The sequence below is a fragment of the Schistocerca nitens genome, chromosome 5 (assembly GCF_023898315.1).
Source record: "Schistocerca nitens isolate TAMUIC-IGC-003100 chromosome 5, iqSchNite1.1, whole genome shotgun sequence".
NCBI classification, from domain to species: domain Eukaryota; kingdom Metazoa; phylum Arthropoda; class Insecta; order Orthoptera; family Acrididae; genus Schistocerca; species Schistocerca nitens.
In genome coordinates, this window is record NC_064618.1 from 244,703,104 (window position 1) to 244,717,649 (window position 14,546).

Genomic DNA, 14,546 nt, shown 5'->3' on the forward strand with positions numbered 1-14,546 from the left:
GCAGAGGGCACTATCTCTCTATTTGCGCAGGCACTTATCTGATCTGAGATGATTCCCTCTGCCATGGTGATTCCGTCGGTTGTAGTGGAAGTCGACATTGAAGACTGCCCTGGAGTACTCGAAGAAGCTGCTGTGGTACTGCTGTTGGTCTGCATCCGCCACTCGAGAAGTCACCTGATGTAGTTGTAGCTGCTGCTGGTTACCTCGTGTTCCAACCATCTCTGATACCACTGTCCGTTAAGCACGCTAACCGCTACTGTTCCCTACACTCAACTTATTTAGACTCTGAGCCCCCACGCAAATTGCCTTTAATGTGATCGATTAGGACCTCTATGGATAGAACATGCTAGTTGTGAAAATTACTGCGAAATTTCATTGTTTCCAGACACCTATTTGCGGAAAAAAATCGATCTCACAGTGTGTTTTGTGAGAGGTTCACTCTACAGAAATCTCTACTGGTTTTGCAAAGGTTTTTTACACTTCGCATAGTACGCTGAATAACAGAGAGCAAAGGAATTACCACTTTGCAGGGCACAAATCCCAGACGAGCCCCTAATTTCGGGTATTCAAATTATATAAAATGAAATGGTGTGGTGGCCTTCAATTACACACCCACAGACTCAGAGTCGAAATACTAAAAGTTTTGGCTGGTTTCGTTGTCTAGGGGCTGGGATAAGTAGTTGCCGCATTACAAGCCAAATACTACCGAGTCTACAATATACACTCCTGGAAATGGAAAAAAGAACACATTGACACCGGTGTGTCAGACCCACCATACTTGCTCCAGACACTGCGAGAGGGCTGTACAAGCAATGATCACACGCACGGCACAGCGGACACACCAGGAACCGCGGTGTTGGCCGTCGAATGGCGCTAGCTGCGCAGCATTTGTGCACCGCCGCCGTCAGTGTCAGCCAGTTTGCCGTGGCATACGGAGCTCCATCGCAGTCTTTAACACTGGTAGCATGCCGCGACAGCGTGGACGTGAACCGTATGTGCGGTTGACGGACTTTGAGCGAGGGCGTATAGTGGGCATGCGGGAGGCCGGGTGGACGTACCGCCGAATTGCTCAACACGTGGGGCGTGAGGTCTCCACAGTACATCGATGTTGTCGCCAGTGGTCGGCGGAAGGTGCACGTGCCCGTCGACCTGGGACCGGACCGCAGCGACGCACGGATGCACGCCAAGACCGTAGGATCCTACGCAGTGCCGTAGGGGACCGCACCGCCACTTCCCAGCAAATTAGGGACACTGTTGCTCCTGGGGTATCGGCGAGGACCATTCGCAACCGTCTCCATGAAGCTGGACTACGGTCCCGCACACCGTTAGGCCGTCTTCCGCTCACGCCCCAACATCGTGCAGCCCGCCTCCAGTGGTGTCGCGACAGGCGTGAATGGAGGGACGAATGGAGACGTGTCGTCTTCAGCGATGAGAGTCGCTTCTGCCTTGGTGCCAATGATGGTCGTATGCGTGTTTGGCGCCCTGCAGGTGAGCGCCACAATCAGGACTGCATACGACCGAGGCACACAGGGCCAACACCCGGCATCATGGTGTGGGGAGCGATCTCCTACACTGGCCGTACACCACTGGTGATCGTCGAGGGGACACTGAATAGTGCACGGTACATCCAAACCGTCATCGAACCCATCGTTCTACCATTCCTAGAACGGCAAGGGAACTTGCTGTTCCAACAGGACAATGCACGTCCGCATGTATCCCGTGCCACCCAACGTGCTCTAGAAGGTGTAAGTCAACTACCCTGGCCAGCAAGATCTCCGGATCAGTCCCCCATTGAGCATGTTTGGGACTGGATGAAGCGTCGTCTCACGCGGTCTGCACGTCCAGCACGAACGCTGGTCCAACTGAGGCGCCAGGTGGAAATGGCATGGCAAGCCGTTCCACAGGACTACATCCAGCATCTCTACGATCGTCTCCATGGGAGAATAGCAGCCTGCATTGCTGCGAAAGGTGGATATACACTGTACTAGTGCCGACATTGTGCATGCTCTGTTGCCTGTGTCTATGTGCCTGTGGTTCTGTCGGTGTGATCATGTGATGTATCTGACCCCAGGAATGTGTCAATAAAGTTTCCCCTTCCTGGGACAATGAATTCACGGTGTTCTTATTTCAATTTCCAGGAGTGTACAATATGAATACACACATGAATCGAATGGTCGAAGGTTTCTATCACTTGGCAATTGCGAATTATGAATGTAACATATAAATTTATAAATGAAAGGTCATAATTAAATAAAATCTGCAGGTACTATTTTAACGATTTTAAATGATGAGTACGACAGTAGAAGTACTTCTGAGAAAGCAGTAATTCTACAGAACACTTATTGGTGTTGATGTTCCAGCAATTAAATCAAATATTAGTTGAATAACAAGGATACAATAGATTCCAACTGCACGTAATTAGTTATAAACGACATCACAGCTCACGAGATATTTACTTCCATACGCATACTACGTCTTCACTGCAGAAACCTCGGAAGTCTCACAAGTTCACAAGTCCACACTCCGAAGTATTTCTATCTCTCACGACCAAGCGCAAACCGCACCACACTCCCAGTCTCTCTCGCGACCGTGTGCCTACACGTCGTTGCGCCAGTACTCCCGTGTCATGTGCTGTACCTTCCAAAACTCCCCCATGTCCTCTCTGGAAACAATGCTCCTCCCAAACCTCCACACATCTCTCTTAGTAACGAGCGCTGTGATTGGCTAGAGCGCTCCCTCTATGTCTCCAAGCCAATGTGGACTCACAAACGTATCAAAACACATAGAAATACTGGATTTACATTTAAATAACTTAAAATTAAATAAATATTACTACAGCTGGACCCTAAACACACTCTAACACCCACTATTAAATATATAAACAAATTAAATAAACATATATCAAAGGATAGCAACAAAGCGTAGGCCAGTAGCCTAATGTCTCTGTGCTTTCTAAAACACAGTAAATATTTATTCAATTTCTTCATGAATAGTATATATCGGATATAAGCAAAGACATAGATGAATATATATATTTATAAGCATGCTGCTACCGTTTTTTGTGTAACTGTGGAGTATTTATGGCCTGACGCGATCGATAGTAATCAGCCACTTTGACCTCCCATAACTCATGTACTATTCAAGTTACACACCTGTTATTCATACCAATTAGGTTTACACTAATAGCTTTCTAAAGACATGGCGATCGACCTAATAGGATGAAGCGTTTATATTTTGGAAATTCGTGCTGGGTGTTACTTGTATAATTTACTGTCAGATACTAAACTTTAAACTAAAAAGATATTGAAAACCTGATTACACCATCAGAATCGTCGTGCAAATAAAAGTAATATACATGTTTCTTTTTGAGGTATCGCGATTCATCTGGCTACTATTAATTTGTATACGAACTGTGAAATGTCTGCCATTAAGGTTTCGCAAAGTCCACCATCTTTGGCACTCCCAGCGTGTCCCCTTGATCGACACAGCATCACAATGGAATTCCCAGCCATGCAGCTGGACCATGCACCAGCCATTACCTCTTCTTTCCATGTCGTCTAACAGGCCAGAATTATCAGCGTTTCTTATGAGTGACTTTGCCTCCCCAGCTGGAAGAAGTGCCATTGATAATTGGAAGCGTTATGTGGCTGCTCCAGCCCACTTCTCCAGTAACCTCCAGATGCATCTAAATCGTGTCATATCTGGTTGATGGATCTGAGGAGGGGGTCCAGTTGCATGTCTCGCTCCTTCACTAGATCTCAACATTTGCGATTTCTGGTTATGGGGCCATCTCAAAAGTACTGTGTATGCAGAGCCCATTCCAGATGTGGAGACACTGGAGTAGCATATTTGTGCTGTCTTTGAAATTGTTCAGATGCAGCCTGGCCAATGTGAACATGTCAGGCAGAACATGCTATGGCGCATACACGTATGCATTGAGATGCATAGAAATCATTTTCATCATACACTTTAAAAGTGGCTGTCTCTGTAACAGTATATGGTTGAATAAATCGTCTCTAGCATGGAAACCATGCATTTCCGAACATAAGTTCATTATGCCTTTTTTGTGCCGTGTCCTGTCATTGATCAGTCCCTGGAGTTTGGACACTGTGAAGAAGATCGCCATATATATATACAGGGTGATCCATCTGAACTTTTGGATGAGATTATCTCGAAAACTATATACTGGATAAAAATAGTGGGTAAGACAAGATTGTAAGCTCAAAGGAGGACATCAAATGATACTACACGTGACCTCCAGCCCCCACCCACTTGGTTGGTGCGGGGGCAACTTTTAAATCTTAAATGGAAACCCCCATTTTTATTGCAGATTCGGAGTCTCCACGAAAAAATAATCAAGTATTGTCTGAAACATTTTTAAACCATTGACAGATGGCGCTGAAATCAAGAAAAATTAAAATTGGGCAAGAACTCCGATTTATTTAGAATGAGCTGAGAAGGACACATGAAATCGATATAAAACGTGCACCAATTCTTTCAATACGCCAAATTAAGCAATTTTCAATAAAATGCATCCTATGCACCACAGTTTTTGATGGAGAAAGGCGGAATGGTATTAAAATCTCGTTAGGGAACTCTTCACAATTGCATTACTCATCTGACTATCGCGCTACCATGGCCAAACTGTGAACTATGGTTCAGTATAAAGGTCAGTGCAATGCGATCAGACGTCACTTCACTTTCAGATTCTGAAGCGTAAACATCAACTGACGAAAGTAAATTATTCTTTAGCGAAACATGGCTCACTATCCTCCTACAGAGATTGTTGATATGATGTTAATTTTAGGTGAACGCCATAACAATTGCGCTTTAGGTCCGCAATTGTATGCAGATCGTTTCCCAAACAGAGACATCCAAGCGGAAATATTATTCGAAATTGCACTTAACGAGCTTGAAATGGATACATGCCACGTCCACCTCGTCATCGAGAATACAGTGAAAATGACACACGTACCCTTACCGTCGTCGCCTGTGTTCAACTGGATCCCCAACGTGATTACTTTTTGCGGAGAATCCGAATCTGCAATAAAAAATGCGGGACTCCATTTAAGATTTAAAAGTGGCCCCACCCCATCTAAGAGGGTGGGGGCAGGAGGTCAAGATCAGTATCATTTGATGTCCCCCTTTGAGCTTACTAACTTGTCTTATCCAGTATTATTACCTGATGTATAGTTTTCGAGATAATCTGATCCGAAACCTCAAATAGACCACACTATATATATTTTTTTTTTCGTAGAAGAACTGTCAAAAGACACAAAACAAATGACATATTGAACACACACACACACACAAACACACACACACACACACACACACACACACACACACACACACACACACATATATATATATATATATATATATATATATATATATATATATTACTAACTTGTCTTATCCACTATTTTTACCTGATGTATAGTTTTCGAGATAATCTCATCCGAAACTTCAAATATATATATATATATATATATATATATATATATATATATATATATAGGGTGGTCTATTTGAATATAATAGACCACCCTATATATATATATATATATATATATATACATATATATATATATAGGGTGGTCTATTTGAAGTTTTGGATGAGATTATCTCGAAAACTATACATCAGGTAAAAATAGTGGATAAGACAAGTTAGTAATATATATATATATATATATATATATATATATATATATATATATATATATATATATATATATATGTGTGTGTGTGTGTGTGTGTGTGTGTGTGTGTGTGTGTGTGTGTGTGTGTGTGTGTGTGTGTGTGTTTGTGTTCAATATGTCATTTGTTTTGTGTCTTTTGACAGTTCTTCTACGAAAATGTGGTATATGCATACACACTTAGTGTTAACATTAATGAATATATTATTTTTTGCCCTAGTCATGCAACTGAACTTAAAAACAAGGTTCTTTTGAAACAAGCTACCAGTTCTTAAATAGTAATGTGTGCATAGAATGGGAATTGTTCAGGAGAAATGATTTTGTTTTAGGTTTAAATCTCGCTTTGCTGCCTGTCAGATGTTTTAAATTATTGGGAAAATGATCAAGTATTTTTGTTGCTGCATATTGAACTCTGTTTCTACCCACAACAGCTTTAATAAAGGTAATTTTTTCCTCTGTGGTCGTAGGTACGGACATCACTGTTCTGAAAAGGTGATGTATTATTTATGACGAATTTTATTAAGCAATATATGTAATGTGACAGTGAATGTAAAATGCCTAATGTCTTGAAGTGCTCCCTGCATGATGACAGAAAGTGAACTCCACTTACTAATTTTATTGGTCACTTTTGTTCACTCAGTATTTTCTTTCTAAGTTCTTAATCACATAGGAAAATTATTCCAGTATCCTGTATTGAATGGAGATATGAATAATATGTTAATAGATTGATTTGCTTGTTTCCAAAACTAGAATTATGAAAAGAACAAAAGTAACTGAAGCTGATTGTTTGAGGTGCTCAGTAATCTGCTTCTTCCAGTTCAAGTTTACTTGAATAAGTATGTCCAAAAATTTTGAGGATTCTACTCTATTTACTGACTCCTTTTCAAGTGCTATATAAGTTGTTGGTATGATTCTATTTCTTGCATGGAACTGAATATCACGAGTTTTCAAAAAATTAGGGAGAGTCAAGTTTCAGAGAACCATTTAATAATTCTTTGAAACTTCTTTAACACTCTCTTCCGTTCTTTCTCTCTAACAGGATTTATTACAACATTTGTATCACCTGCAAAAAGTACCAATTCTATTTCTTCGATGATAAGTTGAAGTTTTTTCAAATATATAAAAAATAGAGGTGGACCAGTAATTGAACCTTGTGGGCTCCCTTTGTGGTTTCTCCCCTGTCATATAAGTTTTCTACCATCCCAAGTTTGTGTGAATTATTCAGCACATTTTTGCATTATGTTTGTTAAGCATAATTCAGAGCAGTTATGTGTGTTTTTCTAACATTGTAATATAATCAGATGCCTTCAGAATATCCTGGAAATATAAACTGGCAATATCGTATTAATTGAGGTTCGTAGCATCAGGTGGGTGGATGTCTAAATAGCGCTCTCAGTTGAACAACTTTTCTCAAATCAAAACTATGATATATCAAGTACTGAAATTGTTTCTGCTTAAATGTAAGACTGTTCTTGAGAACTTCACTTTTTCGAATGTTTTGGAAAAGGATGTCAGTAAGGAAACTAGATGACAATTAATAAGTATTGGTTGTCACCTTTCTTATACAGATTTTTAACAATTGCCTGTTTTAAATTATCTAGAAAAATTCCCTATGCATTAAATCCAGTTCACACACATAACAAACAGTTAGTGGCATAGCGCAGTTCAAGTGCAGTTGCATGTGTGAATTCTCAGTTTTCAGTGGTGCAACTTAAAAGATGTAACTTTTGTCATACCACGAAAAGTTCAAGATTGTTGTACTTTGTTATGCTATTTTCCTTTCACCAACGTTTCCTGGTAGCTGAATCTCGAAGAATGAACATTCTGTCACAGTTATTGTGAAATAATTGTTGCTGTGCTTCATTCGATTGCAGTGTGTTTTCACAGGTCCTGGAACTACAACAACTTCAATATATGTTTCTTTTTCTGTAGCAGTGTGTTGCTTTTGTGTGTGTGCAAAATATTTGCAAACCAATGATGTAGATCTATCCTATAATCTTGAAAGTTGTTTGATGCATAAATAAGTAAAAAATGGGAGTCATATAAACATCGTGATTTGTGAGACCATGCACTTTATAAATTGAGGATTATATGTAGGAAATAATCCCAGAGTGTGATCCGGCAGTTCTTAAACTAAAAATTAGTTATTTGAAAAGGCTACATCATCAAACACAGTAACATTCTTGGAAGTGGGCTTTGTCTGAAGATGATGTTTACATTCCAGGTGTCAGTTAGTTTGCCATAACAGACAGCTTTCGTTTTGTGAGTGTTATTTCTTTTCTAAATTTGTTTGAGGCCTCTGATTTATCCATGTGTGAAATATATTTTTGGGTTTAATATTTGTATTTTATCTTGTTGTATTTAACTGTTGTCAATGCTATAGTCATTATATCTCAATATTGTCATTTAGTTTAATTGTTATAGTGTCTTATTCCTGATGGAATGCCATGTCTCCAATTTGACAATACTTCTACAGTTCTAATTACTAATTTAATTTAGGGTGTACGTTTAATGACACACTACAGTACTTTTCTAATCTACAAGTAATGCCAGATCTTGACTGTTCCTCGCCATTATAAGAATTTCCCTCTCTCTCTTACATGAGATTTTAATTCACTTAGTTAGGAATGGCTTACTTGCTTTTTTATGGGTGTTCTGGATAATTTTTTACAGATGCAATTTTCAAATATTGCCACAGATTTACTATGGAATAAATTGAATTTGACATTAGCATTTCTTTTATTTATTCTTCATCCCAATCCACCTCTTTTAACTTACTCTTGAAAAAATGTTTCCTGTTCTCAAGAATAAGCATCACTGCTTCATATGAACCCATCTCTGGGCTGCAAGATGCTGTGTCATTTGTTGTAGTAAATCTACAGTGAAATTTGCACAAACTGGTAACTGCTTCTTCTTGTCTGACAGATACCTACATAGTACATCTGGATTTCTTGTAAATAGCTGAAATTTCCCCAGAGGGGATCTGTAGACTGTCACAATTAGCAGAATTCAATTCTGCAATAAAACTCAAAAGCAAATGTGTCTACATTCTGAGTTGCACCAAAACGTATTATATATATATATATATATATATATATATATATATATATATATATATATATATATATCTGTGTGTGTGCGTGCGCACGTGTGTGTGTACATATATATGTGTGTTTGTTTTGTATATATATATATATATATATATATATATATATATATATATATATATATATATATATATATAGTGAGTATACATACACAGCATCACAGCATATGTGCATGTATATGTTTGTGTGTACTACCCTATTTTCCACTGGAAGGTTTCGATATGTTTGCACATAATTAATCTTTAAAAAATTAATGTATTTCTTTTATATGTAAAGTCTTGGGTCTTCAACAATATAATAGCCTTTGTGGCATCATCTTAAACAGTTATGTAGATCGGACGTTTCTCAGACGTTTCTCTACCTGTTGCAGAGGGCCACCCAAACAAGCTAGATACTGCTTGTTTTCTGTTCTCCACTCTTTCAAAACATCTGACCTTCACTTGATCTTCATTTTAAGATACATAAAAGCTTATTTTCTGATTAATTTACAGTGAATTGAATAAAAACATCTGATAGCTACATAACTCGACTGATTATTTCAAGAAAGCTGGAAACTAAAAATACATTTCTGTTTACTGCAAGGGTTTGCTGCACCTGGTACAGATTTTGAAATGTTTTAATCGAAATAAATAGTTATATATATATATATATATATATATATATATATATATATATACAGGATGGTCCATTGATTGTGACCAGGCCAAATTCATCACAAAACAAGTGTCAAACGAAAAGACTACAAAGAATGAAACTTGTCTAGCTTGAAGGGGGAAACCAGATGGTGCTATGGTTGGCCCGCTAGATGGCGCTGCCATAGGTCAAACGGATATCAACTGCGTTTTTTAAAATAGGAACCCCCATTTTTATTACATTTTGTAAATGTAAAGAAATATGAATGTTTTAGTCGGACCACTTTTTTCGCTTTGTGACAGATGTTGCTGTAATAGTCACAAGCATATGGCTCACAATTTTAGACAAACAGTTGGTAACAGGTAGGTTTTTTGAATTAAAATACAGAATGTAGGTATGTTCAAACATTTTATTTCGGTTGTTCGAATGTGATACATGTACCTTTGAGAACTTATCATTTCTGAGAATGCATGATGGTACAGCATGTAAATACCACATTAATGCAATAAATGCTGAAAATGATGTCTGTCAACCTAAATGCATTTGGCAGTACATGTAACGACATTCCTCTCAACAGCGAGTAGATTCATTACAGAATTTTCGCTGATTTCTACAAAAGATTGTCTCTGACTGAACTGAAACTATAAGCATCACTTAATGGAATGGGAAATAGTTAGCTTTAGAAGTTACTACAGAACTTTGGTATATCAGGCTGTTCATGTTCAGCCATGTAGTTTTGTTACAAACACTATAGTTATTCAGTCGTGGCAGATGTGATCTTTTACAGACATTTGCTGAAACAGAATCTCCAGTGTCGATTCCTCATACATCACTTATCAAGTTGTAGGAGGGGACAGTTTGATGCCCATGATAAACGTGCTCCAAGTTATCCATCCATTGCTCGACACTGTAGACACAACTGTAGTTTATCATTTTTCTGTTGACTGAGAAGACCAGTCTATGCATGCCGACTTCCTGCCTATCCTCAATTAATCTTGTTCTACTTTGTGCAGTACTTTGTATATGTTTTTATGTATGTATTATGTACTGTGTCTGTCATGTTGAGTACTGTTATACTGAATGATCTGAAGACGACTAAATAAATAAGTAAAATACACTCCTGGAAATTGAAATAAGAACACCGTGAATTCATTGTCCCAGGAAGGGGAAACTTTATTGACACATTCCTGGGGTCAGATACATCACATGATCACACTGACAGAACCACAGGCACATAGACACAGGCAACAGAGCATGCACAATGTCGGCACTAGTACAGTGTATATCCACCTTTCGCAGCAATGCAGGCTGCTATTCTCCCATGGAGACGATCGTAGAGATGCTGGATGTAGTCCTGTGGAACGGCTTGCCATGCCATTTCCACCTGGCGCCTCAGTTGGACCAGCGTTCGTGCTGGACGTGCAGACCGCGTGAGACGACGCTTCATCCAGTCCCAAACATGCTCAATGGGGGACAGATCCGGAGATCTTGCTGGCCAGGGTAGTTGACTTACACCTTCTAGAGCACGTTGGGTGGCACGGGATACATGCGGACGTGCATTGTCCTGTTGGAACAGCAAGTTCCCTTGCCGGTCTAGGAATGGTAGAACGATGGGTTCGATGACGGTTTGGATGTACCGAGCACTATTCAGTGTCCCCTCGACGATCACCAGTGGTGTACGGCCAGTGTAGGAGATCGCATCGTGTAACTTAACAAGGACGCTTGGCAGTTATTTGCTAGGATGTTCTGTATGCTTGGTATCCTATGTGCCTAACACCATCTTATACTCAGCTATTGTGAAAATGTCCGAATCAGGTGAAATTCGTCACTGGTAAATAAATAATAAATACATTACTGCAACCAAGACTGACTGTTTCTTCATCAATTCATTTATAGTGCACTCTAGGTCGTAGGATTTTTTAATTCGGGATTCCTTGTTGTTGGAGGGGGGGGGGGGTAGTGTATGTTTGTTGGGATCTGCATCTCACAGACTTGCATTAGACGTTTGTACAGAGCCATAAATATGGCTCCCAAATATTTCAAAATTGATTGTACTCATTCTAAAAATCTCTTCCTCGTTAGATACCCCGTTATCAGCTTATTTGATGCTCCCAAACAATTCCTTCAAGATGCCCATTTCCATATCCGACATCTGAGGTCTGTTTTTTCTTCACTGAATTCACTATAAGCCATTCAACCATAATGTGTGCAACTCCCAAACGAATAATTTCACTTTCCATCATGTTGAATGCTGCGTAAAAAAGGGCCCCTCACTCGTTCAATAATTCTGTCAAACTGTCAATGAATTTATTGTTAAAGGGCGCGTATTGACGTATTGTCAGTATTAGAAATATTGATAAGCAGTATTAATAGTCCTCAAAATAGTGTCAGTATTATCAATACATACTGAAGGTGTGAGGTGAAGTAGTTATGGTTCAACAGTATTCTCCTTTCACATGTTGACAGAGATTCATGAACCAGCCACCTGGTACATTGTTTATGTTTCCAGTTCACCTTCATGCATATCCTACATCCAATTTAATTTTTCAAGCAGCTTTTTAAAATACCAGTGCGAGGGTCCTCATGGTATGTAGAATTTGAGGATGGTCAATTGTTGATTCTCTATGACACTGCTTACGTTATTAATTTGAAAATATAATATAGGTTGGTGAATTACATAGCAGCCTGCAAAAACTACTTCCGCTTGGAAAAAAAGGTCATATATCTACAATGACTAGTAAGAGGTGTAAGAAAAGCAAGTCAGTTCACTAAACTATTTCCATACAAAAAATAAAATAAATAAAGGATTTACGTTAAGTGCCTGAACAAAACCTTGCCAGACAGATATATCTGCTGCACAGGTTTCTATAGAATTTTACTGATAGTGTGTTCTGACATTACAGAACATTACTTCAAGCATTCGAAAGATTTGCCTGTCAGCATAAATGTCAAAGTTATTCCTAATCTCTTGTCAACACCGATTTTCTCTCTCATTAACATATTTTGTTTCTTTATTTTATCTCGTATTAGCATTAATACCTTGCTTTCACCCTCAATTTTAAAAAGACCCAACATATTCAGTACTGTACATCTAGAGGTGCTACACCAATGACAAGTTTAACACACAGTGAGGAAATAATAAATAAGGTGGAAACTTCAAAATTTTTATGAGTCCATATTGATGAGAATTTAAATTGGTAAAACCACATTTTGCAACTCATAAAACAACTCACTTCAGCCACTTTTGCCTTTAGAATCATTGCAAAACTTAGGGAGAGAGAAATTAATAAGTTGGCGTATTTTGCCTATTTCCTTTCAATAATGTCATATGGAATAATGTTCTTGGATAATTCATCCTTAAGAAATGAAGTCTTCATTACACTAAAAACGTGCTGTGAGAATAATATATGGTGCTCACCCACGATCATTTTATAGACTTCTATTTAAGAAGTTCGGCATTCTGAGTACTGCTTCATGGTATATTTATTCCCTCATGAAGTTTGTTGTAAATAATCCACTACAGTTGAAGAGTAACAATGAGGTACGTAATTACAATACCAGAAGGAGAAATGACATTCATTACTCCACATTACGGTTGTCTTTAGCACAAAAAGGGATGCACAATGCCGGAACAAAAATTTTTCGTCATTTACCCAGTGATATAAAATGTCTGACAGACGCAAAAGTAAAATTTGATGACAAAATGAGAAAGTTTCTCCTTGAAACTTTTTTATTTTGTAGGAGAATTTCTACAACTGTAAAATGTGAAAGGTTATGAGTAGGAATTACTAACTCACATCAGTAAATCTTTTAAAAATAATAGAATTGTTCAGAATGTAACTGTATGTACAAATTATAATGACTCGTTCCACGTCATTACTATCTATCGTGCAAAATTACTTATGGGTCATATTACTGACTAATTAGCTGTATGATGCAGGACTCGTCGGAAAATTATTTGTGAAATCTGTTGTATCCGTTGTTCTGATTTATCAGTAAATTGACAGGTGACCAGTCGCTCGTTTTTTTTGTACTATTCTCGGTTCCATTTCCTCTTTTTCACTGATTACTGTTGTTTGCAAGCCATAACTAATGGAATTTGCAGTACTCGCTTTCTTTTGGGTGTTCGACGTCTTAACTTTGTAAAACCGCATTTTTAACTGACAATTTATGTCAATATTATTCATGATGTGAGGTCACTTCAATGGATTATAGGTTCGTCAAACTACTATTGTCGACAGTGGACTCGCATTCGGGAGGACGACGCTTCAATCCCGCGTCCGGCCATCCTGATTTAGGTTTTCCGTGATTTCCGTAAATCACTCCAGGCAAATGTCGGGATGGTTCCTCTGAAAGGGCACGGCCGACTTCGTTCCCCATCCTTCCCTAATCCGATGAGACCGATGACCTCGCTGTCTGGTCTCCTTCCCCAAAAACAACATACAACAAACTACTATTGTCAATAAATATTGCAGAATCCTTGAGTAAAGTTTATAACTGAGGTGTGAGCCAAAGCGAACGGCATGTGAGAATATTTTATAGTGGAAGGGGTGGGGGAGATGCACGTGTAAGAAATTTGTCTCAGCTGAAACCCAGCTGCAAGCATCTGGGTGGTGTTGGCTAAATGCAGCTAGTTGAGAAATCGTATTAGAAGTAAAGAGATACCTACTCTCCAGGAAGGCAGATTACTGGAGCTGCAAATGATTATCTTTGCAGTATGATATCAGTGCCGGAAGAAGGTGTGGTTTTTGTGCTTAATTCATAATTTACCTAAATTTTACGTGACATAATGGCTGGAAGATTGCCTGCATGTGTCATCGATGTTGGAACGGGGTATGTATAACAACCAGCATGTTGATAAAATATTGACTGTTTGTGGTAATTTTGTTTACATTTGGTTGACAGTTTCTTGGATAATACCCCAATTCCTTTTGTTTATTTGGATCCGGTCTGAGTAATCACTCATGTGGTATCTGACAATAATCGTTGAGTCCAGTGAAAAGAATGCCTTAATCAAAAATAGTTGCTGTACATGCAGCCAGCACTTGTGCTTCTGATGTGATAGCTACTGGAAATCGCCTGAGGAGAAATTGCTGAATGTTACTGC

General features: G+C 38.8%; 1 protein-coding gene across 1 annotated transcript in view; it reads left to right on the forward strand.

The window, feature by feature from the left end:
- The first annotated feature begins 14,114 nt into the window (after positions 1-14,114).
- The window catches only part of LOC126259643 (actin-related protein 3), an 86,250-nt gene continuing 85,818 nt past the window's right edge, over positions 14,115-14,546 (forward strand). The window contains exon 1 of the mRNA XM_049956574.1: positions 14,115-14,272. Within this exon, the coding sequence (XP_049812531.1) occupies positions 14,229-14,272 (44 nt within the window). The 5' untranslated portion in view covers positions 14,115-14,228. The remainder of the gene's footprint in view (positions 14,273-14,546) is intronic.